This window comes from Notothenia rossii (assembly GCF_949606895.1).
Source record: "Notothenia rossii genome assembly, chromosome: 9".
NCBI classification, from domain to species: domain Eukaryota; kingdom Metazoa; phylum Chordata; class Actinopteri; order Perciformes; family Nototheniidae; genus Notothenia; species Notothenia rossii.
In genome coordinates this window covers 15920017-15939658 of record NC_136907.1, presented here as the reverse complement: position 1 = coordinate 15939658, position 19642 = coordinate 15920017, and the positions used below count along the sequence as shown (strand labels likewise).

The 19642-nt window shown below is 38.2% G+C and overlaps 2 protein-coding genes across 2 annotated transcripts in view; one reads left to right on the top strand and one right to left on the bottom strand.

The window, feature by feature from the left end:
• The window catches only part of stk32a (serine/threonine kinase 32A), a 68516-nt gene extending 58605 nt beyond the window's left edge, over nucleotides 1-9911 (bottom strand). Inside the window, exons 1-5 of the mRNA XM_079649879.1 lie at nucleotides 9833-9911; nucleotides 9544-9688; nucleotides 7971-8479; nucleotides 2888-2943; nucleotides 1037-1188 (exon numbers count right to left, since the gene is read on the bottom strand). Coding sequence (XP_079506005.1) covers nucleotides 1037-1188; nucleotides 2888-2943; nucleotides 7971-8022 — 260 coding nt within the window. The 5' untranslated portion in view covers nucleotides 8023-8479; nucleotides 9544-9688; nucleotides 9833-9911. The remainder of the gene's footprint in view (nucleotides 1-1036; nucleotides 1189-2887; nucleotides 2944-7970; nucleotides 8480-9543; nucleotides 9689-9832) is intronic.
• Nucleotides 9912-12725: 2814 nt separating this feature from the next.
• Nucleotides 12726-15065, top strand: cytl1 (cytokine like 1). The gene is made up of 4 exons (XM_079652252.1): nucleotides 12726-12976; nucleotides 13316-13360; nucleotides 13662-13808; nucleotides 14873-15065. Exons 1-4 carry the CDS (start codon nucleotides 12824-12826, stop codon nucleotides 14927-14929), a joined length of 402 nt encoding a protein of 133 aa, XP_079508378.1. The 5' UTR covers nucleotides 12726-12823; the 3' UTR covers nucleotides 14930-15065.
• The last annotated feature ends 4577 nt before the right edge of the window (nucleotides 15066-19642 follow it).

The following is a 19642-nucleotide window of genomic DNA, read 5'->3' as shown; positions in this document are numbered from 1 at the left end:
AAGCCATACTTATCAGGGATCTCAAAAGTACGTTTCCTGGTGCTAAATAGGCTCAGGCTTTCAAATTATGATGAATGAGTTTGTTAAATACCTGATGAGTCATCTTAGATTAGCACTTGCTTTTTAAATAAGCTTGTACAGTGTTGAGGCTAAGACGTCCTCGGCCCTCAAATGCACTGAGGCGAACAAGAAGCTGCCGAGAGAGGAGAGTTGGGCCCATAAAAGTGGAGCTTGGATCAGTGAACAAACTACACTTCCCTTTTAGCAACTTCAAAGAGTGAGATGATGACGCAGAGGCTTGAGAGTGGGCAAATACACCTTTCTGAATGCATCCAGAAACCCAATCCAGAGCTTTCTTTAACAGCACATGGTCTCTCTATGTGTCTGCGCATTCACATGTTTTATGGACACAGCATGGTCCATGGTCACTATAAAAATCATGTGGTTGACAAAAAATGAACTACAAAATCATTCAAGTGGCTGCTACGGCTGATGGTAATAACCAGTGTATACATGCCTTTGTGACGGCAAATCTGCTGAAGTGGAAACCATTTCTAGTGTGCTTAAAATGTTACACAGCTGCTTTTTATATTCATATTCAAGGGATTGAGAGGCTTATTCTGTCAAAGTCACTCAGTGGATGTCAGTTTGAATACAAAAATAAGCTAGAGTTATTTCTTAAACACTAAGTAAGGAAGGATTTAGGGTTATTTGTCGTTAACAAAAAAACCTCACAGACCCAAAGGGGACACCTCATGAAAAGCCCCAGTCTGCTCTGATTGGCATGCGAGAAAAAACATGGTACACCTTTGCATAGGTCGTTCTCATGCTATAGGTGGAGACACTCAGATAGGGGCTGTTATTAATCCACTGAGCCTGCATATGACATAGGAAGGGGTTTGTATTTTCTCTAGTTTATGTTGGTTAGTACGCACTCCAAATACCCAAATGTCACAGCACAAGCGCTAAATGGTATGTTCCCATGAATTGATAGACAACCCCACATTCACATATTCACTTAAGCACATTGACTTACCAAAAGTTGACCAAAAAAGGGTGCTCAAGGTTCTGCATTATCTGCAGCTCCTTCAAGACGTTCCTCACTTCATTCCGCTCCACACATTTCAGCTTGTTCATGTACTTCATGGCGTACATCTTCTTTGTGTCCTTCTTCTGCACAATGCAGACCTGATGAAAAGATCACAAAGGGGTCCATTAATTCACACCTGTGCTCAACATGGTTGGAATAACTTGTTCGTGTTCTGCCTGTATATGTTAGTCTAAGGCTTCAGTACTTTCAAGGCTGCTCAAGGTGACACATACTTTGCTTTCTGCAAACATCCATTCAAACAGTAAAGACTGCAGTCCTGACTAACAGTATTGCTACATAGACATTTCTCTCCGATACAAATGTATTGTATTAAAAATGTAATTTCAAAATGTCTCACTCTACTCCCATCTGACACATCTCTAACCTCCTGTTTATAAACCAAATGAAAAATAATTAATTATAATAATGAATTACATTTTGTTAATGGTTTCAACCTGCATATGTCTTTAATATCTTTTGTATTGTGTTAGATTGTCCAATGTTACATAATTTAACTTTTTAAATAGTGTTTGAGGCTGCAGTTGCTCACAAGTATCGCAGCAAATTGTGCTTCCACCTGGAAATAAAAATAAACTCTTGCTTGCTTTCTTGCATAAAATGCTTTCCAACAGCACTTTCAGTGTATTTAAGTCGGTGTGAATACATTGCAGTACTTATGTGACGCAGCAAAACGGAGAACATAACACCTGGTGCAGTATTAGCTGTTAATGCATGACATTTCAACCCTTTTAACAATGTGTCTAAGAATGGACACTATTTGTAATATGCAAAGGAGTTTTTCCCCATATGTATTTGTCCTAGTGTTTGTCTGCTACACGTGTCAATAAGCCAGTGATTATTGCTATCTAAGGGAATGATCTGTGGAGCATCTGGCACAGTTAATCAGCCAAACCCTGATCACATCACTCCTCCCATTGAACAGCTTTCCATCCTCTGTGATTAGACTGCTTCTGTTGTTGGAGTGTGGATGCTTTGTGGGACTGTGTGCATGTGAGTGTGCATCGCTATATGTGCTTACTATAAGTGCTGCTGTGACCTGCTCTGCACTTTATGACTTACAGTAAGAGCAAGAGGACACAGTAATCGACTCAGATGTGTTTCTGCAAAGCTGTTGGTTGGTCTGAAGGAAATGAAACTGGAAGGCTATACTCAACTATGTTGGTATTATACTGACAATATGTTGCCCGTTATACACTTAGTTTACACTATATCATTTTTCAATCGATAATTCTTGATTTCCCCTGCCTACAGCTTCAACGTTGTGAACATATGCAGCTTATTGTCTAATTTAACTGTAAATTCAACATCTTAAGATTTTGGAATATTATTCAGACAAAACAATGTATTTGACGATATCAAAGACTAACTGAGTAATATAGAAAATAGGCAAATGAATGTGTGATGAAACAAAAAAGAGCTGCCCCTAGAATCAAGTGAGGATTGTGATATTTAATATACAGTACACAAGATTGAATATGTTTTTAAGGCAACATTGTATACGTATTGCATATTTATTCGTCTAGGGACTGGTCTTTTATATTGGATGTTTTTTTCACATATTGTTATATGTTTGAGCTTATTGAACTGGCAGGCTCTCCTGAGAAATACTACGGTATGAATTATGTTCTCCTTGAATGTGTGTTTGTTTGTGTGTCAGTACTAGTAGTGTGCTGTTGTATGTGCTTCATCTGTCTTTGCACATAGCTTACTAAACTAGCTTCCCCTTGGGACATTAATAAATATATGTTTCATATATGTATCAAGACATAGACTTACTTTTCCAAAGCTTCCTTTTCCTATTGCTCTCAGGATCTGGAAGTGGTCAAAATTCACTGAGGGAAAGAAAAAGTAGAAAACAGTTATATTTTATATTTAATACAAAACAGGAAAAGGTTTTTCTCCACAAGATTACTTCACAAGATCAATACCAGATAGGCCTAAATGTATTTGCTGTATGGTAAACGTTTGAAAAATGAACTGTATATGCAAGCTAAAGTAACCCTTGGTCATTGCCTTATTTCAACGGCAATAGATGAAGGTTAAGCTTCAGTACAGTTACAGTTGGTACTCTGTGAGGTTTCATTGAACTCATTTGAAGAAAGTAGACAGTCAACCTGAGGCAGCAGGGCAACCACAGGTCACTGGCAATATAACAGAGATTTCAAATAAGCTTCAGCACAAAGACATATTTTATGATCGTTGCATGTTTTCCCACTGAACAAAAGACCGATAAGCTTCATCTTTTTTGAAGCTCGATATCCTCTCGGCCTGTCCTCAGGACACTCATTGAACAAGATTTCCCTCACACACACAATCTTAAAAAAACAGAGCCTCCATCTCTCATTCTCCTCCATCTATCAGTGACTTTTATTACCAATTGGTACCAAATGGGGCTGTTTGTTTTTTTGCTGCCATGACAACCAGGACAGAAGGTTTTTCCCTCTTGTTGTTACCCCGAGCATGAAACAGCTGCTTCCCACTTTCTGCACTCGTCTGACACACACACTCACACACAGTTGCACACATTTGTATTCACAATCCTTCAAAATACACACATATATTGGACATCAACATTATCTACTTCTCCTGCAACGGCACACACACACACACACACACACACACACACACACACACACACACACACACACACACACACACACACACACACACACACACACACACACACACACACACACACACACACACACACACACACACACACACACATACACACACACACACACACACACACTTTCTCATTCTGCCTGCAGTCGCTAGATCTATTGGATGTGACAGTTAATGTTATGCTCTGCTAGTCATGTATCACTGGCACTTACTTCTCTCACATTATCTATGTTGGAGTGTTTACACAACCAAAGGGACTATGTGAAGCATAGGTACATGCATGGATTTACAACTGATGTACACAAAGCATACACACAGTCACACACTCTGGATATACATGAGCTACTTGGAGATTCAACTGTGTTGTTTTTTTCCTTTTCAGATTGACGGACAAAGGGAAAGGGAGAGAGAGCAAGGCCAACACGGAGAGATTGGGAGGGAGTGAGGGGAGGACTCGTATTTTACTAGCAGAACACTGAAGGATTTAATGCGCAATAATAAATGATGGACACATGAGTAACAGAGCGTGTAATGATTGAATTCTGCACATGATTGGAATTGACACATTGGCAGCTTTTCCATGGCTTAAACTAACTGAGGAAACCATCTGATGGAGGACCTCAGCTGCTAGTCAATTTGAATTTGACTGACACACGCTAATCAGATTGGATTGAAGTAACCACGCTTGTTCAGTTTGGGCTTCACACTCTTTCAGGCTCTCTGTATGACTGCACTCTTCTATAGGGTATGCGCCTGTCTTGCATCTTTGTATTTTAGTATGTCCAAATTAAGCCAACAACATATACAAAAAATGTTTTCTGATCTGACCCTTCATCCACACTAAAGTCCTGCATACACCTCAAACGCGCTCACAGGTGGTTTCTTTTATTCTCATACTTTTTATTGCGTAATTTAAGTCTCTCCAGAGGTCCACACTGACCCCTGCGGAAATGTGCAAATGACCACATTTTTGTAATATATGACAATTATAATTAAGAGTTTAAGGCCATGTGTTTTAGATAGTTGATCAAGCTGAAAATGCCATATTGAATTTCTTTTTGGGCCTTATGGCATAAGCTTGGTTAAGGTTTGTGTGGCAGTAAGGACAAAGGAAAACAATAGTTCTTATTGTCAACAATTTGTAAGACAGTCCATCGATACAATTTAACTTCTTTACTCTGATTGTTGCACTCCCAAGCACAGACATATCCCTACAGAAGACATACATTTGAAAACCGACAACAAAAAAAACTTTTAGTTTAATTTAGTAAAAGTATCTCAACAGTTGTTTTCTATTTTCATTGGTGGAATACACATTTGGTAGTTTTTGTTAAGAATGGATCAACTTTAAGTAAACTAAAGTGTTTTATGTTCATCTTAGTGAAGGACCACTGCAATACGGTGGCTCATGTCATGTCTTTGTCTTTGCAAAACTCCTCATAAAGTGATTGACAGACTCGATGCAGCAATGCGTTTGCATGGTTCTAAAGGAAGCTTAATGACCGTTAAAGCACTTCTTCATGGTAATTCAGATGTACAGACACAGACAAATATGTAAATGAAGGGCAAATAAATCATGAGTCCATATATAAAGTGAAGAAAAGCTGATTATAGAAAGCAGAAGGGAACTAAGAAGAGTAAAACTAGCTCAGCCTCAATTCCAGAGATTGACTGTGATGCACGGTGTTGTTGTATAGAACAAAGAAAGGTTGATTTATCCACTATTTTCTTGTTTAAGTGTTTCTGTGCGGTAAACATAAATCATGTCTTCAAAATTAGCCGTCTCATTGTGGAAGCACGGTCTCACTCTGTTTGCCCCCCTCTCTCTCTCTCTCTCTCTCTCTCTCTCTCTCTGCCCCCCCCCCCTCTCTCACTGACGCCTGTAAATCACTTAAGGACCCACCAACATGGGGACATCAGCCCTCATGCTGTTGCTCTGACAACTGAAACAGAGCCCATGGGTCGATGTGCCACGGTGATGTGAATAAAGCATGATCAGCAGTAAACAAGGTCTGTCCATTAACCAGACCCTCCTGCTCACAGGGTGAAAAACGTATGTGGCACATGGGGGAGCACATGTGTGACACACATCATTCTCAGAGGAGATAAACATGTCTTGACAGAGTTCACCTTCATGCACATGCCTCTCTGTAAATCTACTCAGAGTTTGAACCACAACATACAGTATGCATCACTGACTCCAGCAAGGAAAGCAGTCTGTCTGTTCCATCCAATAGCAATAACTTATTCCAAACATGATAATGTTATTTTTGGATAACTTTTCTGCTGCTGCGTTTACTGTGAAATACATGTCTAGGTGGCATATGACATCAATTTGATTTGTTCACCCCCTTTTAGACACAATGACATTATAGGCGGCAAACACGAAAAGTAAGGGGCATAACTAATTTATCAGAATTTCACAAGAGGAGGGGCCAGATGTAATAATATTTTTTTAGATCTGACCCAAAGTGACGGTCAGAATTCTGAGGAGTCAGAATTGTATTAAACAAATCGGATTTCTGATGAAAGAGTAAGAATTCTGATATTTCCTAGGAACTTAAACAAAAAAAATCTCTTAACACGTGGCCTTAATCCTGATCCGTATTTATTTGAGTCATATATGTTCTAAAATTAGCACTGATATTTTGTATGTGAAATATGGGAGATTGCCACATTTTTGCAGACCTGTCCTTTAGTGGAGCTTTGATATGCAACCACAATCTCAACTGCAAGTAAGGGTTGGAGGGCTCAACCATCCTTGTAAATAAGTAAAATGTTTTTAATAGCTTTACCCATAACTGTAATTAAAGCTTTCAGGTGCACAGAAACTTCAGATAAAAATCACCTTGAGCTATCCTCGGAGCATTTACATTTGGAAATAAATAACATTTTAAAATGCCATTATTTATTAATGTGCACTGTTGAATTGACAAACAAACGATCCACCACTGTTCCTGAAGTGTAAAGTGAAAACTCAATTTGCATCTTTATTGCTACTCAGAGGGTGATGTATACGACGTTAACCTGCCCGGTTCCTCTGACCTCACTACGAGAACCCGGCCTGTGTCTGCGGGACTTTCATCAGCGAGGGGAATAGTACTCTGAGAAGGGCTTTTTATAATCTAAACGATGTGTCTCTTTGTTTATTATTTTCCTGCCCTCGGTTAAATCACCCACGCTGTCTTTCTTTTAGAGAGAAGTCAGGAAGGTGCACTGTTGCATTAGCTCAGACTTCAGAGACGCTGTGTTGTGAGTGACATAAAACAGCCCGCAAAATGACCAAGCAGCAAGGTTAACCGTGGATAAGGATTTCATAGAGGTTGCCTACAGTAAAAAAGAGAAAATGTGAATTTCCTCACCATAGGATGCTGCTATTTGACCCAGTTGTGGTTAAAGAAAATGCCACTAACAATACTAAATTGCTTATTTAACCCGAAAACCTTTTTTTAAATGAAATATAACACTGCCAAAAACACAGATATTACAACTCTATAAAAATACACATGCATCAGGTCATTTAGGATACCAGATACAAAGAAAACATATACAGTAAGGACACACCTGGGGAAGCTGTCTCACTCCAGACTAAATCACTGACTCATGTAACACTGACTTATTTGAAGTCCTTGGGGGAAGCCGGTGGAATATATTTCAGAGACAAAATCGCAAATCAATACATTTCACATTTTATTATCTACTCAGGTCACCAAGAAAAGGGAACATACATTTTAACCAAGAGCTGTGCCAATCAAAGTTATAACTCATTTTAATGCTGACTTAAAAAGCTCAAAAAAAATTAAGATAATAGCCTGGCAAGATTCATGCCAATTTCAGGAATTATAAAGATGAAGCCAAAAGCAAACATTACTGAAACATGTCCAGAAGCATTTTGTGGACATCTTAATCAACTTTTGATTGTATTCTATTCTATTGCCTCATATATAATGCTGTGGCCACATCAAAGTCAAACTTTGGCTACAGCAAGGGGTATTCCTTCTTTTCCATTTGCTGAGGAAGAGTAGTGGCAAACCTCATCAGCATTACATCCGTCAGGAGCATTTACTGTAAGTGCACTTCATTTTGTTAGCTAATAGGAATAGCTTAACACATTGATAAGGCTGCAGAACAGATGGACAACCTTGGATGAGGCAGTCAACGGTGGAGCTCAAAAGTAGAGCAACAAAGATGCAAAAATGAGGAAAGTCGTATAAGAATATTTAAAGTTACTCACCATCGTCTGATTCCTCGGTGACCGGAGCCTTGCTGGACTGTCCGAGCCCCATGGTTGCTCTTCTTACAGATTCTCCTGTTCTGCTCCCTTAGCTCAACTCAGCATCGAACGGCCTCTCCCTCTGAGACGCACTCATTGCCTGGTCAACAGTAGCCCCTCACACACACACTCACACACACAAACAATCACACAGAGTCTCACGTGCATGGACTGCTCAGCCCTGACACAAACTAGCAGACTTTGATGACTTTAACAGGTCCTGTCTTCTTAACTCTCCACCTTGACACACACACACCTCATTGCACACACACAGTGGAGGGCTTGAGGGAACACTAGAGGCACTGAAGCGCTGACACACACACTCACACGCAGTTCCACTACTGTGTAAGTTTCCCGTCTTTCCTCACTGCAGTTCAGATGGATGCAGGCAGAAGGAGGACCCTCGCCAGGCAGGAGGTGGGGGGGTGATGTGTTTGTGGCTTTGACCCTCTGATGAGTGAGAGTCTAACCTGTGAGGGGAGGCAGGAAAACATGACACCATCGGCAGGGTGAAGGCGGAAGGGAGGAGGGAAGGGAGGGAGGAAGGACAAGTGGAAAGGTAGAGCCTCTGAGACATTAATGATAAATGGAAAGACTGACACATTCTGTTTAATTAAGATACAAAAAGAAAAAACACATGCTTACCAACTTAAAATACCATAGTAGTATTAATTAATGCGAAGGACTTGATTATAAATCAACTTGATTAGCAAAGAGGAGGGGAAATTACCCTCATTTCTATTTGTACAGGTCCCCTTCCTTTCCTTCCTTCTTTACTTCATCTGTCATTTATCAATTATTATGTTTTCATATCTTTATCATAATCTCATCCCAGTGGAGCACCTTCTGCAGTGCATGTGTGATGAATGGCATGAACGGTTTTCCCATTAGAGGAACAAAAATGGGAGGCTTTTTGATTTATAGTTTGCTGGCTTTGTCTACTGTAAATGGGATCCCTCAGGCTGCCCTCTTCAGGATGTGAGATTATAATAGTTACTACCTTTGTTAGAGACAAACAACTGGAACTCTGCTGCCTCATGAATCCATTACAAAAAAATACAAAACATAAAATTAATCAGAATATAAGAATTCAGGCTGCCAAGTTTTTTTTTTTTTTTCAATATCTTATGACAATATGTATAGCTTTGGTTTGTAATGGTATCATTTTGAACTGGATGACATAATATCTAACAGGAGAATGAATGACTGACCTGAGTAACTGAGATGCATTTGAGGGTTAAAAAGACAAACTTCAAGTCATCGTTGCAACAATCAATCCGCAAGGGGAAACCCTTCCATGTTTGCCTTTCCTAGACTATATGATAAGGTCATTCACCACAGTAATATCTGAGAATCGATTTTGGGTTAAATTCAATATGGAAAAAGTAGTGCGTGGAGACGCAGTGCTGAGCTCCCTGCAGAGGACATTGTGCTCGGAGCCTCTGTTATCTGATCAAATGGGACAAACATGCATTGACTACAAAGTATCCCACCTTGCGTGCATGTATGCAGGGGGGCAGCTGTAGGTACCTACCTCTGAATGCCACCGGAGAGTTGAGCTTGGCACCATTTCCCTATCCGCTTTGCTGCAGAGATGCGAGGCGACAGCGCAGCAACAGTGCAGCTCAGAGCATCACTTGTCCGGTGTGAGGACGACTACGCACCGGGACACCTGCCACCTGAAAAATGAAAACCACACAGCGAGACGTGACTTGCGGGATTACACCGATGGAGTGCGATGAGAAATCCCGTTAGTTTTCTGGACGACGAGCAGAGATAGGGGTTTAAGGGGGGAAACTGCTCGGCACTGATGAGCGACTGACCTCCACATCGCCGCCTGTGTAATGCGCTGCTGGCCAGCACCGTGCGTCTGGAGAGGCACGTTTCGCGGGCTGGTCAGGCTGCTCTGCTGTGGGACTGGGGGTTCCCATGTCGTTATTATACACTTAGCTAAACAATGGTATTTTATGATGCATTTATACAAAGATTCCACATATATTACACCTTATTGTTTATAACTTGAATATTTTGGAAATATTACAAGTAGACGAGTGTTCCTGTCATAGTTAAAGTTCACTTTAAGGGCCCAAGAGTCACTAAAAATACCCTGTAGTGATTTTTTCTTGCTTACATTATAGCCCCAAATTAGGGTTGAGTGACATAATCAGATAATGTATGCACTTTTAGCTTAAAAAAAGTCTATGCCTGTTACTTTAAAATGTGCATTGCCTCAAAAATACTCCACTTTATTTCTGCAGGCAGTTATTTCCTCTCATGGTGCCAGCATGGATCAGAGGTCACGATTAGCTTTAGCACAGCACCCCCTACAGCTGATACTGCTTTGCCACTCTGCTCGAAGGCTTTTCAGTCAGGCACATTGTCGACCATGCTGTTTCAACCTCGTGCCCCCCCCCCCCTCTTTATACACGAGCTGAGCCTGCTGTCTCATAAAAGCCTTAAAACTTATATGGAAATAGTAATTATACTGGGAGAACATTGGATAATGTCTTTATGGTGTTCCCTAATTAATCTTTTCTGACCTTATGTGCTTTATAGTATTTCTTTTTTATAGTCTCCTTAGGCAATAATGCAATATCCATTTAAGATGCTCTGTATAGCTTGTAAGCACAGAGTAGGCTACGTTGGGCCTACATTACTTATTATTTCATAAAATGTAGGATTATATCATTATGACCTATTATTTACAAAATATGTTATCGAGATAGAGTTCTACAACTAAACGGATGTATTAAACCTCAATTATAAGATTATCTCCCTATGATCCTACATTTTCAAATACAGAGGAAAATATAAAAAAAAAACATGTGAGTCACCTGATATATGCAATGAATATCTATGGTCTTAAAAACCATAATATGGATTTGCCGCATTGGATTTTTTTGTCATTAGGGACAGATTCCTGTAGTCCAATCTCTAATAATTCATTACCTTCCATGGCCATTAACTACTAACTGTAAAACACATCCTTCCATTACAAGGACTGTCACCCGTGTCCCCTGTTAATTGAGTAGGCCAAGGTCGAGAGGAGAACGACTGAGTGGTGGGACTGTGGGACCAGAGATATGCTTACAGCCCACGCTGCACTTTTTCTTCCTTTTAACGCCTCTCCGTCATGCCAGGGCACACTCGGTGTGGGCCATCCATCTTCATACGGAGGAAGGGGACAGACCTCAAACTATCAACACAGGCTGTGAGAGGTGACGAGCATCACTCGTCTCCCGTATTGTGCGTTTGGCGGCATCAGGGGGTGTACTCCTCTTTTAGATGAGATGAGTGATGCCAGTGTCATATCACACCTGGAGAGAAACACAGTACAGACACTTAACTTACGGCAGGCCCAGCATGTGCCAATGTTGTCCTAGTTGTGTAATTGAGGATATTATTTTGCTTGTAAAAAGAAAAGACGCTTCTTTGCTGAATTTAAACATGACACTTAAGCATGCTGGACTTAAAGACTGCTCATGAAGATGTAAGGTGTTTAACTCTGTGAAATTAGCCCCATCTAGTGAGAAAAAAAAGACATAACAGGATATGATAGCATCTGGTGTTTATACAGGTAATAAAGGAACATATTTAACAGCATAAATCACTGCCATGATCAATATTACAGTCGAGGCCTCAACACCACACTCCCCTAGCCAATGCAGAGATGATAGATTATGGAACACGTGTATCAGGGTACAGGCTATTAAAGCTGTTCTTTTTCTATATTAAGGTCGAACATTTGAATGATCTGGTCCCTTTTCCGCCTCAGGGCTGTCTGGGTCCTTCCTGGCTTGGCAGTTTGGGTAATATGACACATTTAGTTAAAATGTGAAAACTCAATATGCCTCAAATGTAAATGCAAACAGCAGCAAATACTGTAACATGTCAAAGATAATGTACACTTAAAACATGCAGCAATTTCATTTTAAATTTATTTTTTATTTAGAGATGTATTCTAGACTCTAGAGACTGGTAAGCTACAGTCACTGTCATGTTTTTTTTTTATAACTGTGGCACAAATACTAAGATATAAAATATATTACACCTAATATTGACTAGTGGAAAGTAACAAGGAGCATTTACTATTCTTGACTATAATCTGGAATTATTGTATTTTTACACAGTCAAATGTATTAAGTTGAGACATTTTAACTTTTCCGATGAAAAATGATAATATAAAATGTATTTAACACATAAATGCAATTTTTGGACTTTTTTGCATTGATCATTTTGGGAAAATGTACAAACTACTCAACTGTCTATAAATAATGTAATATTAGGCCCACGTTCACCAAGGTTAAAATGATTTAGACAGTAAAGCTTCACTGATTATATTACAATATCACAATAGACAACATTCTAAAAGGGTATTTTCTGCATTTCGAGTATGTTTGCGTATACAATTTCACATGTGAAGTAAAAGCATGACTTGGAGCATTTATTTCTACACTGTGGTGTTGATACTCTTACTAAAGTAAATTAGAATTTGACTTCTTAATCAACAACTTATAAGAAATACCATGTCGAATATCCCTTAATATCTGAGATTATTATGAATTCATGTCTTTCCAGTATAGAGATCTTTGACGAAAATGTACAGCTCACACTTCTCTCCAGCCTTTTTTGCTTTCTCCGTCCGTCTCATCGTACACAATGGGTTGTCTCCTGTCAATCCCCTGCAGTTGCATAATTGTTTTGGAGTAAACAGAGGGTGTGTTGAAATCTGTCTACATGCATACGTGGCTGCGTGTGTGCATCAGTTCACAAACAAACATAGTTTCAGTTAGTGAAGAAGGTGTCAGGGAGTCATGGCGATCTTTAAACACCTGTTTCTTGTTTTGTCTCTGGTGCCTCTGGTACTGAGCTACCCTTTCTCCCCCCCCACATGCTACAGCAAGGTGCTGAGCATGGCGCAAGATCTCACCCAGAGGGCTGCAGATCTGAAGAGGGGCCATGAAACTGTAAGTCAGCTGCTGCATGTTTGCTCTATATCGATTACATTGTACACTAAAGTTTGGTTTAGCATATATTCTTAAATTGTTTTGTGTAACATTTTTCTGGGATGTTTTCAGTATCTAGTGCTTTTTTATTTATTGTACTTTGGACAAATAGTCATAGTATTCCTTCATTTATTTGCTAGATACAAATATGCGTCAATGTAGTTTAATCCAATCTAATCAAAACAATAGTGAACTTGTAATTTTTAAGATAAGGGATAGGTTTAAAGAACTATATAATATTATCCTGTCAATGCTGAATTCTTGAATTGTATATGTATTATATGTTTTCCTTGCATCCAGAGTTACTGCATGGCACACATGCCAGATCTCTACCTTGATGTCCATGTAAGTATGATTTTAAATTCACCATGATTGTCACACGTGTTGATGATGCTAGATTGCATTTGTTATTTTACATGATTGGCATATATAAATGTAATTATTTCAAGGTAAAACAAAAAGCCCTTAAATAAAAAAAAATCGTTTTCTTATCTTCTACTTTTAGTTGTTGTTCATCCATCACTTTTTGTTTTGAGTAGTATCACTGTCCAAAATGTTTCCACACTAACAGCTGTGGTATTTTGTCTGAAAACCTAAGCTGTAAATCACGCACTGAGACACTAATTGCTACTCATGCTGAATGCAGAATGCCTGTGTGATGTACAAAATGAGGACCTACATCTCCCTGGTGGAAGGCCTGCGAGACCGCCGCTGCGCTTACACCAGAGAAGTGATGAAGCTGGGGTACACTCTCAGACAGCTCTTCATCTTCATGTCGGAGAAATGTCACGGGGTAAGATGCGACAAATGGTCCAAATAGATTCAAAACAATGAGGCTCAAATAGCACAATATTATATGGGGACACAAAGTAAAACATCTTGCAGAATATAAAAAGATGTATACTTTGCCATTGGGGCTATAGCATGAGAATTCAGTGACTGTAGATGTAACAGGCCTCAAATGAATCGCACTGACGTCTAACATATAAAGATACATTTATGCAAACATTAAATAAGATTGCAGACAAATTATTATTTTTACATTATACTTTTAATGGACCTCAACATGTGCCTTTTCTGTTGATAGAGGAGGTTTTTGAGTAGTAATTGTTTATATTGTATTGTTAGTAGAAGTTGTGCTGTTTATCTTAAAATAAGGTGACTCCCAATCTTAACAACATAGGTACACAGGATTTACAGTAATAGGTATTTATATAACATCATTTATTAAATGCCCAATTGTTGTTCCTGTATTCCCAATACTCTACAGTAGTTATATTTTGTTATTGGAACATTATACTTAGAAATAATTGTACGGCTTATCCTTTATCTACTGCATTTACACTGAGCCAAAGTCTGCACCACTGCAGCACAACATAAAACAGAAAAGGAAAAACATTTAATGGGTCACTCAGTGGGTCATATCACGGGATTAAACAGGGTTTATTGAACAAATTGATTGATTGATTGATTGATTGATTGATTGATTGATTGATTGATACATTCAAGCCTTCTCTGCTGAACTGTGGAGACAACTCGTGTTGGTTTGTGGTTATTTTTTTATTAACAGCTTTATATCACTTTCACTACGGTCATTTCAGCAAGCTTAATTACCAGAAAAAGGTTGACCTATAATTAATGTCAACAATAGCCTGAAATTACAGTGTGTGGGTGTAAGTATACACACGCATATTGGTGATTTTCTGTTTACTAGAATGTTTAATTTCAGATAACAATGCATTCAACTTGAATTGCATTTGAAATTGAGCTACTGCAAACAATAGAAACTTTGCATTAAAATATCTAAATCAATTGCACTTGTTTTAACTAAAAACATCTATTTGATCTTTTTTTCAGGACTTGGTGTTCACAATCTATGACTGTGCTGTGCTGGAGCGCTATCCTGGATACTGAGATATCAATGTTACTGTCTGACAGCTATACAGTCCTTCCTTAAGCATGTGCAATGACTAAAATACGCAAGATTAAATCTATGGTAACTACTGTGGAATCAGACTGAGGAAACACTTAATAAACTTGATGGAAATGCCTTCTATTCTGATATAAGTATATGATATCATATTGTACACAAGCTTGTTAGTGGCCTTCAATACAGACTGCAATATTGTCCAGTCTTTCCTTTTTTAAGAGGTGAAAGAGGTCTACTTCAAGATCTCTGCTCTTCATCATCCACTGGTCAACAATGTTTTTGGCACAAGAGTAGAGTAGTATAGAAAAACATAAGCATATAATTGAAAGCATCAAAAACAAACAAAACAAAATACCCTGTCTTACATCTAACAATAAAATACGTATTTGATTTTTTCTAATAACTTAAATATGAAATACATTATGTGAATCCAAGGGGTGCTAGAGGAAGAGAAAGTGCATCAAGTTAACACGCTGTCATAGGAACTGTATAAAGTACTAACACAATCGCAAGTAATGAGAGTGAAGGGATTAGTAACCTCTGTGGGCCAGTGTGGACTTGCATCAGCTTGTCTCTTTACTGCAGGCTCTAGGGATTTACAGAATGAAATCTCTCTTTCACTTTGTATCAAGAGTGCAAAGTGACATTAAGAGAACGTTTAACAAAGTGATTCATTTTGCATTACGTTGGAAATAAGAGAAAATGTGCCTAATATATGATGGGTAAGGGGAAAGAAAACTGCAAGAATACGTGCAAAATCCTGTTTTCCAACCCATTTAAACCGCTCACTTCAACCAATCTTCATGTCCATAATTGGTCATTCAGCCGTTAATTGGCTAATCTTTTCATATAATAGAACTCAGAGAGAAAATTACTCATGCAAATTAGGTGGTAAATGAAGGTCAATGAGTTTCCTTTAGAAGGGCTTTATGGACTGACAGAATAAGACATCCTAATGTTAGCATTGATTTGAATTTAATTTCGCTGACAACAATCATTTGTACAGAGAACAGCGGATCAGGCACTCCTCAGAAATTGATTTCCCAGCCTTTAACTCACATGTTTTCTTCTTCCACCTGAGGTTGATAACACAAAACTGCACATCGGACACGTTGCTCAAAGATATCAAAACGTACTTCATCCCTCCATTTAAATATTTGTTATATACAAACACTAAAGTTTTTGAGTTAAACTGATTAACGAAGAATGATGGGGGATTTATGTGATGTTAATAAAAAAAAAAGCGCAATAGAATAGACCATTTCTCTCCACTGACTATTTTAGAATTTTTGTTCAAATGCCTTTGCTGATTTGTAATATTATACAGAAGTTCCTCAGATGCGAAAAGGTTAAAAAAAAAAAAGAAGCTCCAGACTTAAAGAACACTTCTTTAAGTCTGAAGTTCTCTCAATAAAATATGTTATATAATCATATTCCTTTCTATTTAGTTCTCCGTAACACTTTGTTTTTGCAGAAATGCAATTTAAAAATAATTAGATCAAAAAAACGATTCAAACAGACAATTAGCTGTCAGCACAACACACTCTCACTCCATAATCGTCCAGGAGCGACGTTTGGTCAGGGTCCCGTGGCGTGCAGTTGTGACGCTCCTAGGCTCCTTAAGCTTCATAAAGGGACGCAAATAGCTTTCAACTGATTGCAATGTATTCCCATCTGCGGCGGGATTTGACGCTCATGGAAGCTCGTTTGTGTCGGCTGCCCTTAAAGGCAATGTGAGCGTCCATTCCCATTGGATAACGGAGAATTGTTCACCCAGAAGTAAGTATTCCCCTTACTGTCGATTGATTTTACAGTGATATCTGCACTACTCATCGACTAAAAAACACCAGATTATCCTTGTTAATTACACAACATTGATTGGTTTAAATTGTGTGCAATGCTTTTGTATTTTTCCCCTTCGATTCGGAGAAACGAATATTTTTTCGGAGTAAAGGATGGCAGAAGACACTACACTACCCAGAATCCCCAGCTATTGTTTAGGACTACACCATGTGCTCTGTTTGACAAAACCCGTGATTAGTTCTCAAGCTCTGTGATTGGTTGACCTCCAACTGCATTCCATATGAAAAAAAAACGTTTCATAATTTTGATAAAATCATACTTTATTCAGCAGTGCTTGCTTTACTCTTTGAAAGTCATCACATGGATGCATTGTAATAAATGGTTCGACTGCATTAAATATATTAAACATCTGTCGTAGTTCTTTATTTTTATTTATCTACAGAGATCGGCCTCAGAATAGACCGGAATCTATTCTTTTACCGTTCAGTTTGAATTTCACAATAAAGTTAGTAGTAATATTTTGTTTTGATATTTTTGTTTTTTATTAACTACTAGACCGCTGGATCGTGTTAAGACCATCTTTTCTGTGTTGTTGCGGGTTTTTTCCATCGCTTTTGTGTTATAAATATCAAAACAATAACTAAATATATCCGTCGTAAACTAAACCAGAAACAGCAGTATATTTTATTTTGTTAACACTGTAAACTTGACAGCTTTTTAAACCAAACCACCTACTGGTTAAATCACGTTATTACACGTTTAGAGTAATACAATGCAGGTAGATTGTGTTGCTTTTTAATGACTGTTTAAAATGCCTTTTTCTTAATGTCTTTTATTATTATTAACTACTTTTTACTTGTTGCTAGGGACGCTGCTATCGATATTGTGTTTCGCAACATGTTCTCTATCTATGGCACGTCTCTACTGGGAGTTGTAGTTTTAAAAGACGTTTTCGTATTTCCCATAATAAGAAGTTGCCAGTATACTGTGTACATCCCTGGAGGTTTAGGTAATAGGAAACACTCAAATTTAAAACATATAATTAATAAATGGGTGAAAATGGCTTGTGCCCATAATGGGCAGCATATATACCCACATGCCAGCTAAGGTCAGAAGAGCTTTATTTAACAGCTGGTCTTATGTTTGTGACCCCTCCTGTTGTTAATAGATAACATTAAATTACATTACATTGCATTAATTGATAAGCCTAAAACATGCGCTTGTCAAGGTTTAGAGGCACATTTTGCAAATATTGCAGTAGCCATCGATCATCTAAAGATAAGATATACTTTATTGATCCCAAGTTGGAAGCATTTGCGTTACATCAGCATGTGTAACAGTTGTAAATATGCAGTGGTGTTTATTTGTAAATCATTTAGTATAATCACACAAATTCTGCGTTTTATATTTAATAATTCTGTGTTCTTTATTTATTGATTGTTCAATACCTGACAAGGCCGGAGATGAAATATCTATATACATCCTATAAGAGTATAAATATGTATAAATAAGTGCTTCAACATAGTTAACATTGCTGAAGGTATGCACAAATATTGATAGATGTCTTGTAATGCCCTATTGAGGAACCTGCGACCCAAGTTTTTCATTCATTGCATAACTACACCGTTTGTGAATATGATATGTCAATAAACCTTAGAAAATCTTGAAATCTTGAAAGGGATGTGCAAAATAGTCATTATATACAGTCTTTAATTAACTATTAGTAGAGAATAACGAGTAATGATTACTTTATAGGGATCCTATTAATATCTAATAATAAAAATAATAAAATTCAATAACATGCTTTAACCACCAGGTGTCCCTTTCTATCAGCTGTGCACCTTTATGGTGTAAATACAGCCTATCTACCAATTGGATCAAATATAAAAGTCAGCCGAATCAGTGTTGATCCTGCAAAGAGACGTATTGTGTGAAAAGAAATGTAAGATGTTGTTTAATTGCTGATATATTTATGATCCACGTTTTCAGTGTTGGCGGCAGTTCCTCATGTTTGTCTAGAAGTCTTCTCATCAGGGCTCTATAAATAGACAACTACGGCTATGTAATATTTAATGCAGCCGAACCGTGTATTACAATGCCGTTATGTGATGACTTTCAAAGAGAAAAGCAAGCGCACTCGGAATAAAGTATTATTATTATTTTTAAAAAATGTTTTCGGTCTATTTGTTAATGACGATGTGATGTGAGATGTGAGACTGGAATTGCACAGGGGAAAATAACGTATCTTTAGATGCGGATTTTGTTAAACTAATACGTTTGCGCTGTGGACCAACACTATACACAAGTTATTGAGCCGTTTCCGCTCTACATCCTGAACTCCTCCCTTCGATGCAATGCACTTCCGTTTTGGCGGACTGGGTTTGTTTTGCTAGCTAGCTCCGTTGTGCCGACAAAGCACTGATATCGCAGAGACAAAGAGGATATAACAATTACAACATGAAGAAAAGTGGTTCGGGAACTACGTGTGCGGTAGTTGGTTGCAATCACTCGAGAAAGCACCTGAACGAGTGGTTAGATAGAGAGTGCTACGACCACAAACCAGCACCCAGCACCCAGCCATGTTGTTCATTAAATACAGATAAACACAACAAATACTGCATGCATTGTATTTTTTAATATTATATATGAATATTTTCATAGTGATGTAATTGTGTGGGCTGCTTTTATATTTTAATTTGTAATACCTGTTAGGATTAAACATGTGATCTTTCTTGTTGAAGCCATTTCTTTAGTTTCCTCTAAACAATTAATTCATTCAGTGTTATTTATGTACAGTATGAGCTTAATAGGAATGATGAACTGTGTTAAAAGAAATTGTAGCACTCTAAGGAACATATGAAATGCAATAATGCAATAACAGTGCAATAATGAAA